The sequence below is a fragment of the Bombyx mandarina genome, chromosome 23 (genome assembly GCF_030267445.1).
Source record: "Bombyx mandarina strain Sakado chromosome 23, ASM3026744v2".
In the NCBI taxonomy this organism is placed as follows: domain Eukaryota; kingdom Metazoa; phylum Arthropoda; class Insecta; order Lepidoptera; family Bombycidae; genus Bombyx; species Bombyx mandarina.
This window is the reverse complement of record NC_143229.1, coordinates 14,992,324-15,011,470: the sequence shown is the minus strand read 5'-3', so window position 1 is coordinate 15,011,470 and position 19,147 is coordinate 14,992,324. Positions and strand designations below refer to the sequence as shown.

At 40.7% G+C, this 19,147-nt stretch overlaps 2 protein-coding genes across 2 annotated transcripts; both read left to right on the top strand.

The window, feature by feature from the left end:
- Positions 1–659: 659 nt before the first annotated feature.
- Positions 660–16,255, top strand: LOC114246588 (uncharacterized). Its single transcript, XM_028179187.2, has 10 exons — positions 660–883; positions 9,461–9,576; positions 10,330–10,484; positions 11,345–11,477; positions 12,744–12,926; positions 13,166–13,271; positions 13,604–13,744; positions 13,992–14,083; positions 14,634–14,783; positions 15,106–16,255. Exons 2-10 carry the CDS (start codon positions 9,466–9,468, stop codon positions 15,424–15,426), a joined length of 1,392 nt encoding a protein of 463 aa, XP_028034988.1. The 5' UTR covers positions 660–883; positions 9,461–9,465; the 3' UTR covers positions 15,427–16,255.
- Positions 16,256–17,109: 854 nt separating this feature from the next.
- Positions 17,110–18,865, top strand: Sem1 (Suppressor of exocyst mutations 1). The gene is made up of 3 exons (XM_028179189.2): positions 17,110–17,277; positions 17,363–17,459; positions 18,781–18,865. Exons 1-3 carry the CDS (start codon positions 17,205–17,207, stop codon positions 18,815–18,817), a joined length of 207 nt encoding a protein of 68 aa, XP_028034990.1. The 5' UTR covers positions 17,110–17,204; the 3' UTR covers positions 18,818–18,865.
- Positions 18,866–19,147: the final 282 nt, after the last annotated feature.

Here is a 19,147-nt window from a genome sequence, read left to right as displayed (position 1 = left end):
GAGCAACGCCATCTATCGTCGAATAGCAGAAACGAATATCAAAAGAACAAGTAAAATTGAGGACGCTCGAGAAGTACAACGACATCTATTGTAAAATAGCGGAAACACATATCGAAACTACTCGACTTGTCAGGAATGTTTTCGATAATTCTAGGGATGTCGATTATAAAAGCGGTGCAAAGATGACACGGAGGCAGTTAGTAATCGGAACGACTCGAAGCGAAACAGCGAACGCATCACCTGAAGCGAAGCGGAAGAAGTGAATTACGCATTGAAAAGTGTTCTGTGAGCGTTCTAAGTGACAAATAGAGTTTTAATTTGTACTTCAGTAGAAGTTTTATTTATCCCGAACTCCAGCGCGTAACAGTAAGAAGATCGAAGAGACTAATTGGTCAAAGGCTTAAAGAATATGTATTGCAATAATTGCATTGAGATTTAACCTCATTTCTTCTATTTTGAGGAGGCAGCACTTGTATTGTATGTAATGTCTAGACACTCGTCTACTCCTTCACGGCAGCAAAGCGTTTCCTAAACTCATTAAACTTTATGAAAATATTACGTTTTACCCTACACGTCCATTGCAACTCCGTACTTGGCACAGCGCCATCTTGGACCAAATCCAATTCTCTTTGTTACCAGAACGAAACTCTACCAAAAACAGTCTATTTGAAAATAAAAACCCGAGCGCACGTATATAACGCAGTACTCTGTCCATTGTTAATAAATAAATAAAGGAAGAGAAAAGAAATAGAAAAAACCTTGGAATTTCTGTCGTTTTGACAGCGCGGGAAAAGTTTAAAAAGTCAGTTTTTTTTTGGAATCAGACAAAGGACTTTTATCATAGTGCTTCCTGTTTTGAAGTTGGGCCTTTTAACGTAGTAAGGTATGTGAATTGTTCAATATAATTATGCTTACTAGTGTGACAATATTAATAATATAGATAATGAATAAAACTTCCTTCCCTTCAAGCCACCAGTAACCTTTCGTGCTTGGAAAAAAAAACATATACTTTAGGTTACGAATTTGTTTTTAAAAATTGTTTTTAAGAAAACACTGGCAAAATCATGAATACTTCTCATATGTCTCAAAAGTGGCAAAAGTGGTTTGCTCACATATAAACCAGTTATTTTATAAATAAATTCAATAGCAAAGTTCAACAATGTTAGTTTTTATATCAATATAGCGTTATTCTCTAAACTTACAAACTATATTTAGTTATTATTAATGATTTAAGAAATATATCATGTCCATTAAACACTAACAGGTGACGACATTAATTTACTAGCGACATCGAATTCATTAAAAACATACGCACGAAATTTTATTCACAATTCCAAGATGGCCGTTATAATGACGTTTCTGGTTGCACGAAAATAGAATGTTTACAATGTAGGTCACTGCAGTCAGGGTCGTTCGAATAACATCTTTTGTTCGAGGTGTTCAAGTTCATTAGCTTCTGTCAATAACACGGTCAACAAAGCTTCACAAAGCACGAAGTACAGGATATTTACCGCAGTATGGATAAAAACATATACGACAATAAAGATAATTATGGAATAGTTCACATTCCTTAAGCCAGCAATGTAATGCTCCTTTCTTTATGTGACCTTGTGCTTCAGCTGATTACCTGATTCCTAATTGCATTGCATTGCGTGCAGCGAATAAATCTTTAATGTAGTGCTTTCTTCTGTTTCACGGACATACATAATTAAATTACCATTAAAGTTTCATTTCGGTTAGCGTGGTATGGACATGTGATGCGTAGAGAGAAGATGAATGTGACTAGGAGATGTATGGAAATGACAGTGCAAGGTAGAGCTAGAAGAGGTCGACCGAAGAAGACATGGATGGAGTGTGTGAATGACGATATGAGAGAGAGAAGAGTGAGTGTTGAGATGACGGAAGAGAATGGAACCTGTGGAATTAGTTGTGCCGATCCCTACTAGTGGGTTAGGGGGGAAAAAAAGAAGACTGTTATAACTATACTGAAACCTTAGAACTTATATCTCAAGGTGGGTGACGCGTTTACGTTGTTGATGTCTATGGACTCCAGGTTCAACGTGATAATGATTTGCTCTAATTTACGGGACGATAGTTTGAAATTGGATGAGACACGTCATACGAGTTATCGAAGAGAGACGCGCAAGAGACATTTTTATTGTCAATCATCTCAGTAGCAATGTCAATGTTAATAAATATCTCCGAACACTAGCACAGGTGAAGACATGAAGATAGACATAGTATTAGTACATATCTAGCTTCGAAATGATGATGAATAAATAAATAAATGAACTGATGATCAGGTGGCATATTTTACTAACTATATAGAAATTTCTATTTTAGTGTTAGATTTTTACTTTAAGTAGTTATTCCTTTATCGTGGATGTCATTCGTGAATACGTGTGAAGTGTGTGTTGTAGAAAAATGCCTGCGGTATTTGAACACTGACAGAGTCGCGTCATTTGGTACACGTGCACAAGGAATCACATCCTTCAGCTTACGACGACTCCATTTTATCGAAATATCAAGTAGTTTATTAATTCAAAACAAGTAGGAAAATTAAGTGATAATTCAAAACACTATTAAAATGACAGCTGTCAATCGACGATTAATTGGGAAACAAAAATGGCTGCTTTGACAAGGCTAGCTGTCAGAATTGTCATTGCTGAGTAAATGTCAGGGAGTTTTGGCGGTAGACTGCATGTCGATATGATGTTACGTATTTATTCATTTATGTGCCTGTATGTATCGTCTGTTGTCACGTTAATCTAAACAAAACTGTAGAAATTTGTATGTGGAGCTCATGTTGTATCTATTTGATTTTACCATGCCAATGCAGGGCGGCATTATGACCCACTGAACATACAAATGGAAACACGAACTCTCATGCAGAGTTAATTTTATACAATTAAAGTGAGTTTTGTAATGAAAAGTAACTATTAGTTAGCAGAATTGTAATACTTAATAGTCAAATCAAATCAAATCAAAAAAATTTTATTCAACATAAATGAAAGTACATACTTGTTGAACGTCAAAAGAACTACCGCCAATTCACAAGAACTAGCCTCCGTCCTGAGAAGAATTGGCAAGAAACTCAGCGGGCATGTCTTTTTTTTTTTTTTTTTTAAATATGGAATTATTATTTATTTATTTTTTAATATTAGATTATTATTTTTTTAAATATGATTTTTTTACAATGAGTATTATAACGTAACAATTACTACGATATTGAAAAGCCCCGGAGCGAGCAACTCATTCCCACTTTGTGCAATCTTCTAAAGTAACCAGAAGGTCTCAACCGATTTTGTTCAAAAAACATCAGGTGCTTGATAACGAAAAAGAAATAATGACAAGGTTTGGCTATATCACTATTCTAATTGGACTCATGCTAATGTATGTAGTGAAGCTTAGATACACACTTAATATTGGCGCCATGTATTGGCCCATTTATTTTAAAACTCTTTTTGTTAGTAAACATGCAACCACGTGGCGCCATCTCTCGTCCGCGTCAACGGAACTAAACTGAAAACACCTGATAAACCCATTTTAAACGAAACCTCTATTAGCTGTGTAGCACAACGTAGCGTTCAGTCAATCGAAGACCTTTTTTTTTTTTTTTTGGTCAGGAGGAAATCGCCGGACTTCCGCCCTCCCCTGGGGATGGAAGGCGGGGCATGTCGGAGTCGAACTGACTAAAACCTCCTGTCGCTCAACAACCCGCGTCCGAACCTCGCATCAGACAGAACCCATGAAAAGGCAAAGGGGGGAAAGTGAAGCGTTTAGTGCGGAGCACATCTCTCCCATCACCCTCCCCCTCGGGACGCCGGACCGGCGGTCGTCGGCGCCCACGAACACCAGCCCTCTCGGTCGGCAGGCTATCCGGAGCCCGCCTAGATGGCGCCGGTTAGAATGGTCTATCCTACGGAATACCCCGCTGGGTCAGAACCAGCGTGGGTCGAGGATAGCCGGCCTTCCATCACCCGGATGCTCTTGCATAAAACGCGTGCAGAGCAGCTTGCACGTCGTCTTCTTAGGCCCCCTTCGCCTGTCCCCAGACCGACATATGAAGGGGACCCGAAACACTTAGAGGGCCAGGGCTTGGGCGAGATCCGCCTCCCTGGCCCCCGCTCGACGGCGGCGGGCTTGCGTGTCTCTCACGCGCCCCGCCGCCTCCTACTGCGAGATGGTGCACTCGCAGAAGTCGAGCATCGCCTTCCACGACTCGTCGTCGCCGAGCATCGATGCCACAACACTCGGCAACGACAAGTCGTTAATCGAAGACCTAACTATACTGGTACTTGGACTATTTCCAAGACGTTGCAAATATCTCGAGATGTGTTTTAAAGATTAATCTTTCTCAAAAATAGGGCGCTTTAAGGTGAAATCAAAATATATTGTCTGTTTTGTATGGAAACGTATTATAGCTGCGCAAATAAATTTCAATGGAAGCAAACATGTTTTTAAAATGCTTTTGCGTTTTGAAAAAGGTTGTGAAATATTTTTCCTGTGAAAAGAATCTACGCTTGCGTTTATTCGAGAGTGACTGCGGTCGTTGACCTTTGAGTTTTTAGCTCATACATTTCAGGCTCACGAAAACTCAGGTCAATCTTTCAATTTGAACTTTATGTCCAGATGTATATTATTACTACGTATGCTGATACTCAGATACTATATTGAAAACTCTATCCCCTTGTCTTCCTTACATCGGTTACATCAATGCCGGACCATATAATGAAGTATATTGGAACAAAGATGGCTCCGCTCCAATCTCATGTCGCGACCTACGTCAGGGAGTTTCCCAGGAAACTTTCTTCCCGCGCCAAAATACATAGATGTGTTATTATGAAAATACAGAGAAATGAATAAAATGAGATATTTTTATCTAAATTTTAGTGTGAATGTTTTTTGTCTAAATAAAGTTTTGAAGTCGCTGTGGCCTAAAAGATAAGACATCCAGTGCATTTGTATCTAGCGATGCAACAACGGTGTTCGAATCCCGCAGGCGGCTACCAATTTTTCTAATGAAATACTTACATAACAAATGCTTACGATTGACTTCCACGGTGAAGGAATAGCATCGTGTAATAAAAATCGAACCCGCAAAATTATAATTTGCGTAATTACTGATGGTAAGACGTATTCTGAGACGCACCGGATACTTAAGTTTCATTATATCAATTGATATTTTCTCCAACTGCTACATAAACCCAAAATAAACTAACCAGACTTTATAAACAACACTGAAAAATATTTGGTGCGCGAAATATTTACGTAAGCATTATTTTTAATCTGCGCCATATCTAAATACAAATGTATAAATAAATATATCACGCAATATATTTTAAATTATTTGAACGGGGTCAACGTGGGCGCCTGCGGTGGCACACTGCTCCTGTCACGGCATTGGAAATAGGTTCCAATTTACTTGTGCTGAAAGCCTAATTTTGATTATTTTGAGTGAAGGATTACCAGACTGGCGTCCCAGAGGCCTTTCCAATTTCACCAGGACAGGTGGGCGAGCAAAGGCTCAGCCAGGAGGGGCGGGATTTGATAATTGTGCATTGAAGAGAAGTCATAAAAACAGAAAGTGAATAAAAAAAGAAGAAAATTTTAACCCAAACCGGCTATTGTGAGAAAAAAAATTTTTGTCCAGCAATTATTTTACACTGAAATCGGAGCATGCATGTAAAGATTAATAGAAAAGATTAATTAATAAGCGTTTCATTTTTTTAACAAGTTAACATTAAAAAAAAATGCAAATTATATGTACGCGCCTTTGTTTTTTTGTTGCTTAGATGGGTGAACGAGCTCACAGCCCACCTGATGTTAAGTGGCTACTGGAGCCCATAGACATCTACAACGTAAATGCGCCACCCACCTTGAGATAAAGTTCTAAGGTCTCAGTATAGTTACAACGGCTGCCCCACCCTTCAAACCGAAACGCATTACTGCTTCACGGCAGAAATAGGCAGGGTGGTGGTACCTACCCGCGCTGACTCACAAGATATCCTACCACCTTAAGCCGTCCTCCGCGGAAACTCATAGATATACTTGAGGGGAAGCTGTACAGTATTCGGCACGTTCACTGTTGGTAGGACATGTTGTGAGTCCGCACGGGAAGGTACCACCACCCTGCGTATTTCTGCCGTGAAGAGTCTTGTATATTGCGAGTAATGTAACACAAATAAAAAAGACAAGAATGCACGCGGGGTCAGCGATTTCGTTTCAAGCGCACGCCTGCGACATAAGCGGCATTACGCTAATGTATAGTTGCCAAAAAAGATTTAAATTTTTTTTATGTATCATGGCTTCGTCAAACAGAACGCGTACTTAGCGCCGCGTTTTAACGTCGCGCTCTTCTAATTGACTAGACGAGTCTAACGCTCCTTGACGCAACGCATTCGCCAAATCATAGTGCCTTTCAATAGCAGTGTAAAAATTTAAAAGTATTAAGAAATCGAGTGATTCAAGCCTTCGTCAAACAGAACGCGTAATTAGCGCGCGTCCATTCCCGATCCTGCGGACAGAATGGAAAGCAGTCGACGTCGCCCAAAACACGTTATCTCGGATCCTCCCGATCCACTAACGGTGCTTTTAGGTACTTCAAGCACCGGTCACCGTTCTCGTCGAACCCGTCGCTTGCGACGAAGGGCTCGACGAGTAAATTAACTCTCAGACACAGCCCACTGAGTTTCTCGCCGGATCTTCTCAGTGGGTCGCGTTTCCGATCCGGTGGTAGATTCTGCGAAGCACGACTCTTGCTAGGGTTCGTGTTAGCAACATCGTCAGGTTTGAGCCCCGTGAGCTCACCTACTAAAGTTAGGGTTACGCTGATATAGCCTCTCAAGGCTCTCAGCTTAGGTAGGAAAAAAAAAAAAAAAAGCGCGCGTCAGAGCGCTAAACTGACGCCGAGTTGTGTTATACTACTATGGTAACATACCGTCAAACAGAGCCTCAGCACTATAAGTACGCAACACTCTGTCGCGGCGTTAGGACGCTTTGACGTCAGGTGTTGTAATTTTTTACAAATATTATTTTAGCGTCCGAGTGAATGTGTATTAAATACTGGATAATGCCCGAAAAATTGATAGAATTAGTTAGAAAATACCCATGCTTATCATGCATCAAGGAGCGTTAGACTCATCTAGTCAATTGGTGTGACATGAAAAGAGCGCGACGTTAAAACGCGGCGCTAAGTACGCGTTCTGTTTGACGAAGCCATGATACATAAAAAAAAATTAAATCTTTTTTGGCAACTATACATTAGCGTAATGCCGCTTATGTCGCAGGCGTGCGCTTGAAACGAAATCGCTGACCCCGCGTGCATTCTTGTCTTTTTTATTTGTGTTACATTACTCGCAATATACAAGACTCTTCACGGCAGAAATACGCAGGGTGGTGGTACCTTCCCGTGCGGACTCACAACATGTCCTACCAACAGTGAACGTGCCGAATACTGTACAGCTTCCCCTCAAGTATATCTTATCTGTTTGGCGAAGGCTTTAACATTGAAGTATTTTAATTTGTTATTTTTGACTTCAAGCACATAATACAGTAACTAACTGATGAAATACTTCCGTATGTTCCATACATTAGATGTATATTTTGCATGATTTGAGCAGTTACAACACTCTCTTCGTTTACGTCACTGGGCCGAACTACCTAATTATCGAAATCAAATTTCGTAGTCGAGCGAAACAGCGCCATATCACACCATACACCTTTGGCTGTCGTTCAAATATCAAACTAATTACAATACGGTGCGTATTAAACTAGAACGAGGAGCCAAAATGAATGCACACAATATGTTTACAAAACACAGACCGTGGTGCGTAATTGTGTAGTAGTATTACAATCCGGCGCGATCATGGGAAGATCTTCAAACTACAGCGAATTAAGGCGTAATAGCATCTTGAACACACTTAATGAAGCCACAACGCGTTACACATTTAATAGAACGTGTTATACATATATCGGATATTCATAGATCGGGCCATGATCCGAATTTCTCTTTAATATCTTCAAGAACAGAGAATGTGGCGTCGGGTAGGACATAGACATAGCAGCGAGTCTAACTACAAGCAAATTCAGGTGGCTACCACGCATTTTAAAAGCTACAACGACAAATAATAGTAACATTGAGTAGTAATGTGTATTTTTAAGATCTAAAACAGTTAATTAATAATACCACGTAGCACCATAATGATTACCGAAATTACCTTACAAGAAGCCGAGTAAGCGAATGCAAAATCCTTTTTATTCTTGTGTGGACGTAAAAAGGTAAACTCCTCTAAATGATAAGACGCCCGGTGCACTCGATTTAATCGGCGTCCAGGCTGAACGAATAACATCATGTACTTATTTACTTACTAATTTTGCGTATTTACTGATGTTAGAGCGTCATGTCATCCCGCAGGGGTAGGTAGGCAGGTATATTTACTGGTGGTAGGACCTCTTGTGAGTCCGCACGGGTAGGTACCACCGCCCCGCCTATTTCCGCCGTGAAGCAGTAATGCGTTTCGGTTTGAAGGGTGGGGCAGCCGTTGTAACTATACTGAGACCTTAGAACTTATATCTCAAGGTGGGTGGCGCATTTACGTCGTAGATGTCTATGGGCTCCAGTAACCACTTAATATCAGGTGGGCTGTGAGCTCGTCCACCCATCTAAGCAATAAATAAAAAAAAGTAGGTACGACCATCCCGCTCATTTCCTCTTCCTGTCCGGTGCAAGAACGAAGTTGTTTAAGCTTGTAGAATATATTTCTTAAAAGCACATTCCGCAGCCAAAAATCACCTGTTTGTCGTCACATAGTATTTCTGGCTGTGATCGATGATTCTAAGAACACAGGTTCACAGTTGGCACGCGTTAGTTCGTCAGAGAGGTCATTAGACAGCGATTTTGTCGATGTAACGAAATCATAAATATATTTTCAAGTAAAAGCTCCTTGGTATCTGGTAACCCGTAAGTTTGACGGAAATATATCCATGGTTTAACAGAAAGTCCCTGCCTATTTTCGTAAAGACTGATCGGATAAGGCCGAGATTTAAACCCTGCAAACAATACACACAAATCCTTTAAGCAGACATGTGTACGTAAGACGTCTTCGGGAAGAACTAAAACGAGGGGAGAGTAAATTGAAACCCAAGGTCGTAAATTTCCGTAATTAGAGATATTAGCCGGACGGATGAGAGCCACAGCACGGCTGTGTCTGACGCGTACCAGTTGGAAGAATGCTCTACAAATAAGACTTCAACCACAAGTCTTACGGTGGGTGGTGGCACTGATAATGTGAGAACCTCTGATATCCACTCAATTCAAGATCCGCCGTAAAGTTGTCTACCCGTCATAGTCTTTGTATCTCTGTGAAAAGGCAGTTCAATATTTAAAATCAATCGGTAGTGTCTAAGGCTTCCAAATAGTATACACGATTTTAATTAAATTCTGTACTTTTCCTTTCAGTCAAAATGCCTTCAGAAGTGATATCGGATAAGAGCTTGCAGAGGGAGCTGGCGGACTCCATTATCAGGATGGTGCCTTTGGATGAGATAAGGATCCTCCTGGCTTGTGGAGCCAAGGTGAGCTGAGTGATAGGGTAGGTTAACACGGCTCGCTTGACACAACCGTCACGTGCTGAACGTGTCAAGGATACGGCATCTGTTGTTACAACACAAACCTGTTGGCTGTTTTTTAGCCTCAAAAATACAAACATCATTGCTGCGCCAAACAGACATGTTTGTTGAACATTCGATAACAGAAACTGCGTCTTGAAAACTGGACTGACAGACTTAGTTTATATTTTATCTCGGAACTGAATTCATTCTACGATACCTGAATCATATCTAGTCAAATTCCTAACTAAACACTATGTTAGCAATAATTTAATAGTCGAAATTTAAATGATGTTCTCGATCAGGGAGGGGCTTTTAGTATCGTGTACTTTTTTTTTACTGCTTAGATGGGTGGACGAGCCCACCGGTGTTAAGTGGTTATTGGAACCCATAGGCATCTGCAACGTAAATGCGTTACCCACATTGAGATACAAGTTCTAAGGTGTCAGTACAGTTACAACGGCTACCCCACCTTTCAAACCGAAACACATTGCTGCTTCACGGCAGAAATAGACAGCGTTATTCCTTCACCGTGGAAGTCAATAGTGAACATTTGTTGCGTACGTATTTCATTAGAAAAATTGGTACCCGCCTGCGGGATTCGAGCACCTTTGCAACGCTAGATACGAATGCACCAGACGTCATATCCTTTAGGCCACGACGCCTTCAAGTTGCAAGCTGATAACAGTGGTATTTTAGCTTTACTTTCTGGTATTCCAGGTGAATGAGCCCGTCACCCAAGGTCTCCGTCCGCTGCATTACGCGATCTGGCAGCGACACGTGGAAGCCACAAGGCTCCTCCTCGTCAGGGGCTGCGACGTCAACGCGACCGACGACTGCGGATACAGCGCCCTGCACCTCTCTGCTGAGCATGGGTGGGTGAACACGTCACTTGGAGTCACGGAATGTGGTTAAACTTGAAGAGTCACAAACCTACATGTGACATTACTTGGTGATCATTACCCAGTCTCTTCGGAAAGGCATAGCGGACGGATATTGCTGGTTTTTTTTCAATTCTGATGGACAGACAGTATTAGAGTGCATGCGGCTGAGATGCGAATGTTGAGATGGATGTGTGGAGTGACAAGAATGGACAAGATAAAGAATGAGTAGGTATATCAGAGGAAGTGTGAAAGTAGCCCCAGTAATCAACAAATTAAAGAGCGGACGATTAGCATGGTATGGACATGTGATGCGTAGAGAGAAGATGCATGTGACTAGGAGATGTATGGAAATGGTAGTGCAAGGTAGAGGGGGAAGAGGTCGACCAAAGAAGACATGGATGGAGTGTGTGAATGACGATATGAGAGAGAGAGGAGTGAGTGTTGAGATGACGGCTGATAGAAGAGAATGGAAGAGAAAAATCAGCTGTGCCGACCTAGTGGGATAAGGTGAAGAAAAAGAAGAAAAAGAGGACAGACAGTATTAAGTGGCATCTCTACAACACTCATCACCATGGCGTCACCATGAGACATCAGGACCAGATGCATGTGTAATATACAACATCTTTCTTATTCTTAAACCCACATTGCTACTGAGCTATACAATGTGTCGATACTCGTGCACGTGCATAGCATACCCTCCCAGCATTGAATGCTGGTATGCAGGAGTAGCTTCAGACAACACCACAGTTCGCCTTCTATCCTCGGAATGCATTTATTATAAATTCTCTGCATTATAAATACATTAAACATTATTCGCAATCGGAAATCATATATAACTCTGTCGGCCCCAGGTACACGGAGCTGGTGAAGCTGCTACTGGAGAGCGGTGCAGCCGTGGACTACAGGCCCGACACCGGCGAAGAGTTCCCGAGAACGACGCTCTGTGACGAGCCGCTGCGACTGGCCATCAGGAACAAGCATTATGTGAGCATACCCGATGACGTCCAACCTCCAGTCCTTTCCAACCAATGAAGGAGATGGCTACTGAATGCGTTTGTCTTCAAATTATAAGACCTCAAGCATCAAGTGTGTTCACTGGCAGTAATGTAAGCCCGCAAAGCTATAGTATTTTTGCTGCCCAGTAGGAACGCGTTGCATTTCGAGAGGTTTGGTCAAGAATCAAGATGCCTTTTTTTTTTATTGCTTGGATGGGTGGACGAGCTCACAGCCCACCTGGTGTTAAGTGGTAACTGGAGCCCATAGACATCCACAACGTAAATGCGCCACCCACCTTGAGATACAAGTTCTAAAGTCTCATTTATAGTAACGACGACTGCCCCACCCTTCAAACCGAAACGCATTACTGCTTCACGGCAGAAAATAGGCAGGGTGGTGGTACCCACCCGCGCGTACTCACAAGAGGTCCTACCACCAGTAATTACGCAAATTATAATTTTGCGGGTTTGATTTTTATTACACGATGTTATTCCTTCACCGTGGAAGTCAATCGTGAACATTAGTTGAGTACGTATTTCATTAGAAAAATTGGTACCCGCCTGCGGGATTCGAACACCGGTGCATCGCTTCAACACGAATGCACCGGACGTCTTAACCGTTAGGCCACGACGACCACTAAGCTTATGCTCGAAAAGGTGGTGGTCGTAGCGAACAAGTTTTTTTTTTATTGCTTAGATGGGTCGACGAGCTCACAGCCCACCTGGTGCTAAGTAGTTACTGGAGCCCATAGATATTGACAACGCAAATGCGCCACCCTCCTTGAGTTATAAGTTCTAAGGTCTCAGTATATGTAGTTACGACGGCTGCCCCACCCTTCAAGCCGAAACGCATTACTGCTTCACGGCAGAAATAGGCGGGGTGGTGGTACCTACCCGTGCGGACTCACATGAGGCCCTACCACCAGTAAAAGTTGGTACACGCTGCACCAGCTGCATGTTTCTGTTGAAAAGTAATAATACCATTCAGTTGTAGGAAGAATGCCATTCAAATGTTGTTATAATACCTGGTTGTGACTGGCTGTAACTCTTGATAATCACTTGGAAAGTCTGTAAACAATATGTTCAAACACAGTACTGTATTTAATTTCCCTAAACTAAGCAAGTAACCAGGGCGGGGGTCAAGTTCCTGTTCTTTCTACAGTTCTGAACACTTTTACTAGATAAGTCCCTTACAATTTAATAACCAGAAACTCAGAAGCGATTAAAATGCTCACGATCAAACCTCCATTTTCAGGATGTTGCTAAGCTGCTGCTGGAGCACGGCGCTGATCCAAACAAACGGTACTTCTTCGGCTCCGAAATCAATCTGGTCTCCGACCCCGAGTACTTGGAGTTGCTGTTGACTTTCGGAGCCAACCCTGACTCCAGGGACCGAGCGGGGCTTACTCCTCTCATGAAAGCTGCTAGACAAAAGAAAGTGAGTACTACTCATTTTCTATGCGAAGCATTGCTCACTTTCTCGAAGTACCCACCACTGCAGTCCATAGGATCGCTTCGTCAACCTTCAGATATCAATCGCATGTTACATTTCTAGTTGTAATATTATTTTCTTACACAATGATTAGGCAAGTTGAAAATTGATCAAGGATCGAATTGCTCAGCTTGTAACCTACTCATTAAGGCCGTTCACATCTTAGATGATATCTCTCTGTCCAGGGTATAGAAGCAGTTCTGCTCCTCATCAGCTTCGGAGCTGATATCAACGCGATGGCCGACGCCAGGAACGACTACAGGACCGTCCTGCACTACGCCGTGCTTAGTGGTGAGGACCTCAGGCACCGCATGTCCCTAACAAGCACAAGTGGACGATCTCCGAACGGAATTATAAAGCCCCATCACCATAACATTCATGATGCATTGAATATTCATACTTTTTTAGGTTTAAATGTCATGAACATTAATCGCGGAGTGAGCCGGTCGAGGTCCCTCCCCGCGACGTACGAGGTTGTTGACCCCGCGCGTCAGGCCAGTTGAACATGTGATACATTGCGTGTGTTAAAGAAACATAGTTAAACGTACTCCGTCGAGAGCTACCAGAGCTCCCCGAGGGCCGACTCTAGCGCACCCTGACCCTGACTACTTTATAATTTTCAGGTAACCCAGACGTAGTGAACCTCATGATCAAACAAGGAGCTCGCGTGAACTACGACTGTCCTGAACTCAGCAAGCCCAGCCCGCTGGACCTCGCCATCCTGAAGGGAGACGTGACCATGGTACAGCTGCTCCTATCAGCTGGTGAGGGTCTTATCAGCTTAAGAACTGGTTCTTTGATCAGTACCCACTCACCTTAAAACGCGAGGCTAAGAATTCTGTTGAGTGCCTTTTATAATGAGATCTCCCCCACGCTGGGCGCTATGACACGCTCTTCACAGGTAGTTTCAAAAGGAGTTCCCAGCAGCGGCTGTACCCTGGCATGCCGCGGGGACCACTCGCCTGACCGGAATGGCATTAAAAACTCATGAAGGATATTCTTTGTCTGCAGGCGCTCAAGTGAACGCGTCTAGTTCCGTGATCGGGTCCCCGCTTCACGTCGCCTGCTCCGACAACATAGACAACAGAAAGGAAATCGTTAAAGTAAGTTCAATTAAAACGCATGCGCTTCAAATTGAAGGTTAATTTTGTGGTATGGTGTTGAGGACGGGCCCCTCGTGACAACATACGTGGAAGCGATATTCTGCTGCTGTTAACAATACATTACTTGCACATTACAGTGCAGCCGCACTCAATGCCGAATGAGTACATCAATGAACATTAAAATGATAATAAGAGCGTGGAGCCCAGTAGAAGTGAAACCTTTACAAGTATTCAATCTCTTGATCCTAATGATCTGTAGTAATGTCGAGCCGCGTCAAGTGCGCTAAGTGCGAGTTTTTTAACGTTTTCGATAACGTAAAAGCTAACTCAAATTTGTATGGAGTTGGAACGTTTGTCTACATTTGCCGCTAGGGGCGCTATTTAAGTTAACTTTTACGCTATCGAGAACGTTAAAAAGCTCGGACTAAGTACACAGATCGTGCGTCTGTACCGCTATTTTGTCGTCTTATTTCAAATTTACCGCGCGATTTGATATTGTCTGCCGTCACGTCACGATACTGTTTGAAGCTAAATATGTTCCTCGACACAGATCCTGCTGGAAAGCGGCGCCGACCCGAACCTGAAGGTGTACAGCCCGGAGGACGCGGCTCAGCTGCGGCCCGCGCTCGCCGAGTACCTCGCCAGCAACGTGCGGCCCCACCGCGACCTGGTAGCCATGCTCCTCGCGCACGGAGCCAGGGTCGGTACCACACTCGCCAACCACTTAAAGTATCAGCTGATACTGAATTTTGTTTGATACCAAATTTTAGGATTCCCGGTAAATCAGGAAGGTAGATTAAGCAACAAGCTTCCACAGGGACCACCGCCCGCACAATACGCAGACTACCGGTAGAGTCTCGCCTTGCGTTGCCGAACCTAAGAATGGCACCATCAAGAAGAAACACTAACTCCGCATTTACCTGTTGGTTTTGATGTCTACATTAATTTTAAATTCAACATTTTTGTATTTAAGAAGGGCCGTCTACTCCGTAATAAAGAGTTTATGGTTGGACTTCTTCCAGGTCATAATGAAAACCCAGTTTCGTGATCCGGATGGCATTCTCAACCACTTACAAAACGTTACTTCAGAGGAATACGAGCACATCTTCTACTTACTTCTGGAAGCCGCAGAAGCCTTCGACCTCTGCATGATCAAGAGGAACAGTATATTAAACGCAGAACAAAAGCAAAAACTAATTGAACGCGCCAAAAATCCAATATCTCTATTGGCACAAGTCAGGATATTCCTCCGGAAACAGTTCGGTCCCTCCTTCCCCCACGCGGTCAAAACTATGGAAATACCTAAAACTCTTCACCACTACCTGCTTTTTGAATGTCGTTAAATCGTAAATTATCATTAATTTTTGGACAAAATAATCAGGGATGTGGTCCTTTTAGGTGGCCGAGCGCGATAGGTGCCTTTGTCAAATTAAAATTAAGAAGGTTGTTGGTGCTGCCACATTTATATTACTTTCCTTGTACTGTAGGAGTTCCCATTCTTTTATGGGAAATTAAAGATTTGTAAAATAGTGACGTTTAATTTCAGATCGTGGACGAAACATTATTTTGTTAGTTTTTTTATTTCGATCTCGACAATATTTACATTTTTTTACATATTATGTTAGATCGAAACATGTTTCATTTTGAGACGTATTATAAGCATCTACATTTTACTATATACTAAACATATATTTTATATTAAGTTTTTAGTAGTAAAACACGACAGGAGACAATTTTTGTAAAGAAATTATTGGAATCCTATACATTTTTATAGTCCTGTTCATTACTCAGATTTGGTATGCAAAATGCATGGATTAATTTTTGTATAGAAATAAAAAAATTGGGGCATGATTTTAATTTATTCCGAAAAATAATTTTCATCTTAAATTAAATTTTATACAACCAAATCTAAATTGTTGCCTTTTTCTATTATTACCTTACTATATAATGTATTATTTCAATTGGAACTGGAAATTTGAGTAAATACTAAGTATATGTATAAAATATTTACCATGTTATTTACCTGTAGTCTGAAAACACATTTCTATGTGATATTTTGTGATTTTATATTTATATTGTAATATCTTAAATAATAAAAAGCGATGCTATTAATAAGTTAAGTACTTTGTTTATCCTCCGACAATATTTTAAAAATAAACGAGTGTAAGGTGATTAAGTTGTTTCATTACCTACAATGATAAAAAGAGTAAGTTATGTTCGTGTTTGTGAACAAGAAGGGGACTACAATATTAATCATTAATACGAGTACTATAAAATAAAAAGATAGAAAGCTCAACTTTGAACACAAAAGTTATACTTTCATGATTCGGATACCAAATGAATCGTCGATGATGTTAGTTAGGACACGCAAGTAGAAATACTTCTTGCAATACTTTTAAGTACACAGATTTTGTAATTGTTTTTCTTGCGGCAAAATTAGGTTACTTATTCACACTTCAATTATATTAATTTAACCGGCTCCACGACTAACACTCAAGGTTCTAACCTTGAGTACGATTAGGAAATTTTTTGTTAAAAAAAAGAGTTCAACAATGAAGGGATTCCAGATCTTTTTTGGTGTGATATTTTTTCTGAATTAGGTAATGAAAACTATTAAGATGTACTCGTTTTTTTTAAAAGCAGAGATTGTTCACTTTTTTGTTCGAATCAAATTTAAATACAAACGGAATATTTCCTTTTTCATTGTCCTTGTAGTAGTGTTATCAACACTCGTTTAAAGAAGAATAAGACATTGCGCTCAGGAAGCATCCTACAGAAAGGTTATTTCCAAAGCCGGATGGTGTATGGCAAAAAAGATATTTAGACGAACGCAGTGATTCTAGGTACTATTAATGAATTCTACTTCGGTGACATGGGATACCATGGTGGAAAAGAGATGAAATATATTAAGTGAACAAAACAAATACCTAGTTGCTTAAATATTTCTAAATTCGGAAAAAAAATAATCACAATACAGGCAGCACCACGATGTTCTGACATTGATGTTGTTGTGAAATATGAATTTACATTTTTACGTGACAGTTCATAGTTGTATTGTGACTTGCATCTTATTTATTCTCCTACAGTGATATTTCCTTATTTCAATAATCATCACAGTATAATGGCTGACAAACAGAAAGTAGACCTTGGTTTGCTAGAAGAGGATGATGAGTTCGAAGAATTTCCCGCGGAAAGTACGTAAACCTTCATATGAAGAATATTAAGAAATTAACAAAAAATGTTTTCATTCATTCTATTTTAATTCAAATTTTCTCGTAGATTGGGGTACAGAAGACGCTGATGATGAAGATGTATCGGTTTGGGAAGACAACTGGGAAGACGACGTCATCCAAGATGATTTTAATCAGCAGTTGAGGTTAGATCTTAAAGATTTCTGTTGCCTTCATAAGGGACTAACTGCTGTCGTATTTGATTCTTCTTCGCATACTCCATTGCTGAAGGTCATGTCCCTGAAAGGCCTTCGTGGCTCTTTGTACCACCAGCTTCCATTTCATTCGGTTTTCGGCTTCTCTCAGGGCGGTCGTAACAGAGACTTCGATCAGCGCGGTTACCTGATCCGACTAACAGTTCGGCGGCCGGCCGAGTGTGTTTTCCCTTCTACCTTGCCCACTACAGACAATTTTTCAAGGTTGTCTGGTGGCCGCCGTGCAATATGACCGAAGTAACCAAGAACCTTTTGGTAGCAAATCTTATCGTTTCTGATTAAATTTAGAATAATAAGGACCAAGCTTCTGTTCTCCATTATATATTTATGCTATCTGAATAAATGTCCATGTTTTTTATTGCTTACATGGGTGATCAAGCTCACAGCCCACCTGGCGTTAAGTGATTACTGGAGCCCATAGACATCTACAAAGTTAATGCCGCCCATGTAATGTCTCAGTATTGTTACAACGGCTGCCCTACCCTTCAAACTGAAATGCTTTATGGCAGAAGGGTGGTGATGCCTACCCGTACAGACTCACAAGAGCTCCTATCACCAGTAAATTCTAAGCGAACACTACTGATTTGACTTCATTTAATATTATAGTGCAGTAAGCTATATTTTAAGTTCTAGAACTATTTAAAAACCAAAGCTTAATACTAAATTTTATAAATTTATATTTTTAATTTGTCTCGTGCCTCGAACGCGACTACTTTTTATTTTATTTTACAGCAGGAACTTGCCTCTTGTTTGCTCTAAATATTATTAAATACCTTTGTTGATGTTACAGCAATCAATCTTTAGTTGAAATGTCATCTAGTACATACAATTAGCATTGAAACTTGTTTCAAATTTATAAATCTTGTGTAAAAAGATAGATTGAATATTTTTTATAAATATTGATATTTCTGGTTATATAAGAGTATGCATTTAGTATCAGTAACTAAAGCACATAGAGACCATAATGGGAACTCAATTGGCCACTCTGAAATATAATACTGAAGTCTAGTTTGAGTTAGATACATGCTTTCCATAGAAATCAGCCTCCTTTAGTACATTGCTGCAGGAAGGCATAATGGGATGATCTGCGCTGGTTTGCAATGACTCTCATGTACTATATAATCTTTTAAGATAATTAGTTGTTGGTACTTATGTTTCTAACATTATAGTCATTACATATGATGAGTATGACTGCTGGAGAGCAGTTACCAAATGTAAATTATATCTGAAACATAATTTTATTTCATTTCAGGCAACAACTGGAAAAACTGAAGGATCAGAAATCTTAATTTTAGCTTAGTTGTAATTAAATAATAATAAATGTGATTTTTTCAAAACAGTTTTATTTTTAGAACATCCTTTGAAACATTAGTTACCTGGATACATGTTTTATTGATAGAAGATCACAGTTTATCTTGTACAGCATCTAACATATTTTGTAATGAATTGTTCAATACTGCCTCTCTCTGAATAAACCACAATGAATAAAAGTTCATAGATGGAGTGCTCTGTATTCGTCTCCAGTGTCCACTTTGAGATGAGTCCCAGTTCTATAGTACAACAGTCACTTTCCCACACTTATTTTTTTAGTAAAAGCTTATCATATGTTATCTCTGAAC

Excerpts from the sequence above, each read along its gene's own strand:
- LOC114246588 (XM_028179187.2), top strand. The coding sequence starts at position 9,466 with ATGCCTTCAGAAGTGATATCGGATAAGAGCTTGCAGAGGGAGCTGGCG. Across the intron at positions 9,577-10,329 it reads TCCTGGCTTGTGGAGCCAAG|GTGAATGAGCCCGTCACCCA; the intron begins GTGAGCTGAGTG and ends CTGGTATTCCAG. Across the intron at positions 12,927-13,165 it reads AAGCTGCTAGACAAAAGAAA|GGTATAGAAGCAGTTCTGCT; the intron begins GTGAGTACTACT and ends CTCTCTGTCCAG.
- Sem1 (XM_028179189.2), top strand. The coding sequence starts at position 17,205 with ATGGCTGACAAACAGAAAGTAGACCTTGGTTTGCTAGAAGAGGATGAT. Across the intron at positions 17,278-17,362 it reads CGAAGAATTTCCCGCGGAAA|ATTGGGGTACAGAAGACGCT; the intron begins GTACGTAAACCT and ends ATTTTCTCGTAG. Across the intron at positions 17,460-18,780 it reads GATTTTAATCAGCAGTTGAG|GCAACAACTGGAAAAACTGA; the intron begins GTTAGATCTTAA and ends ATTTCATTTCAG.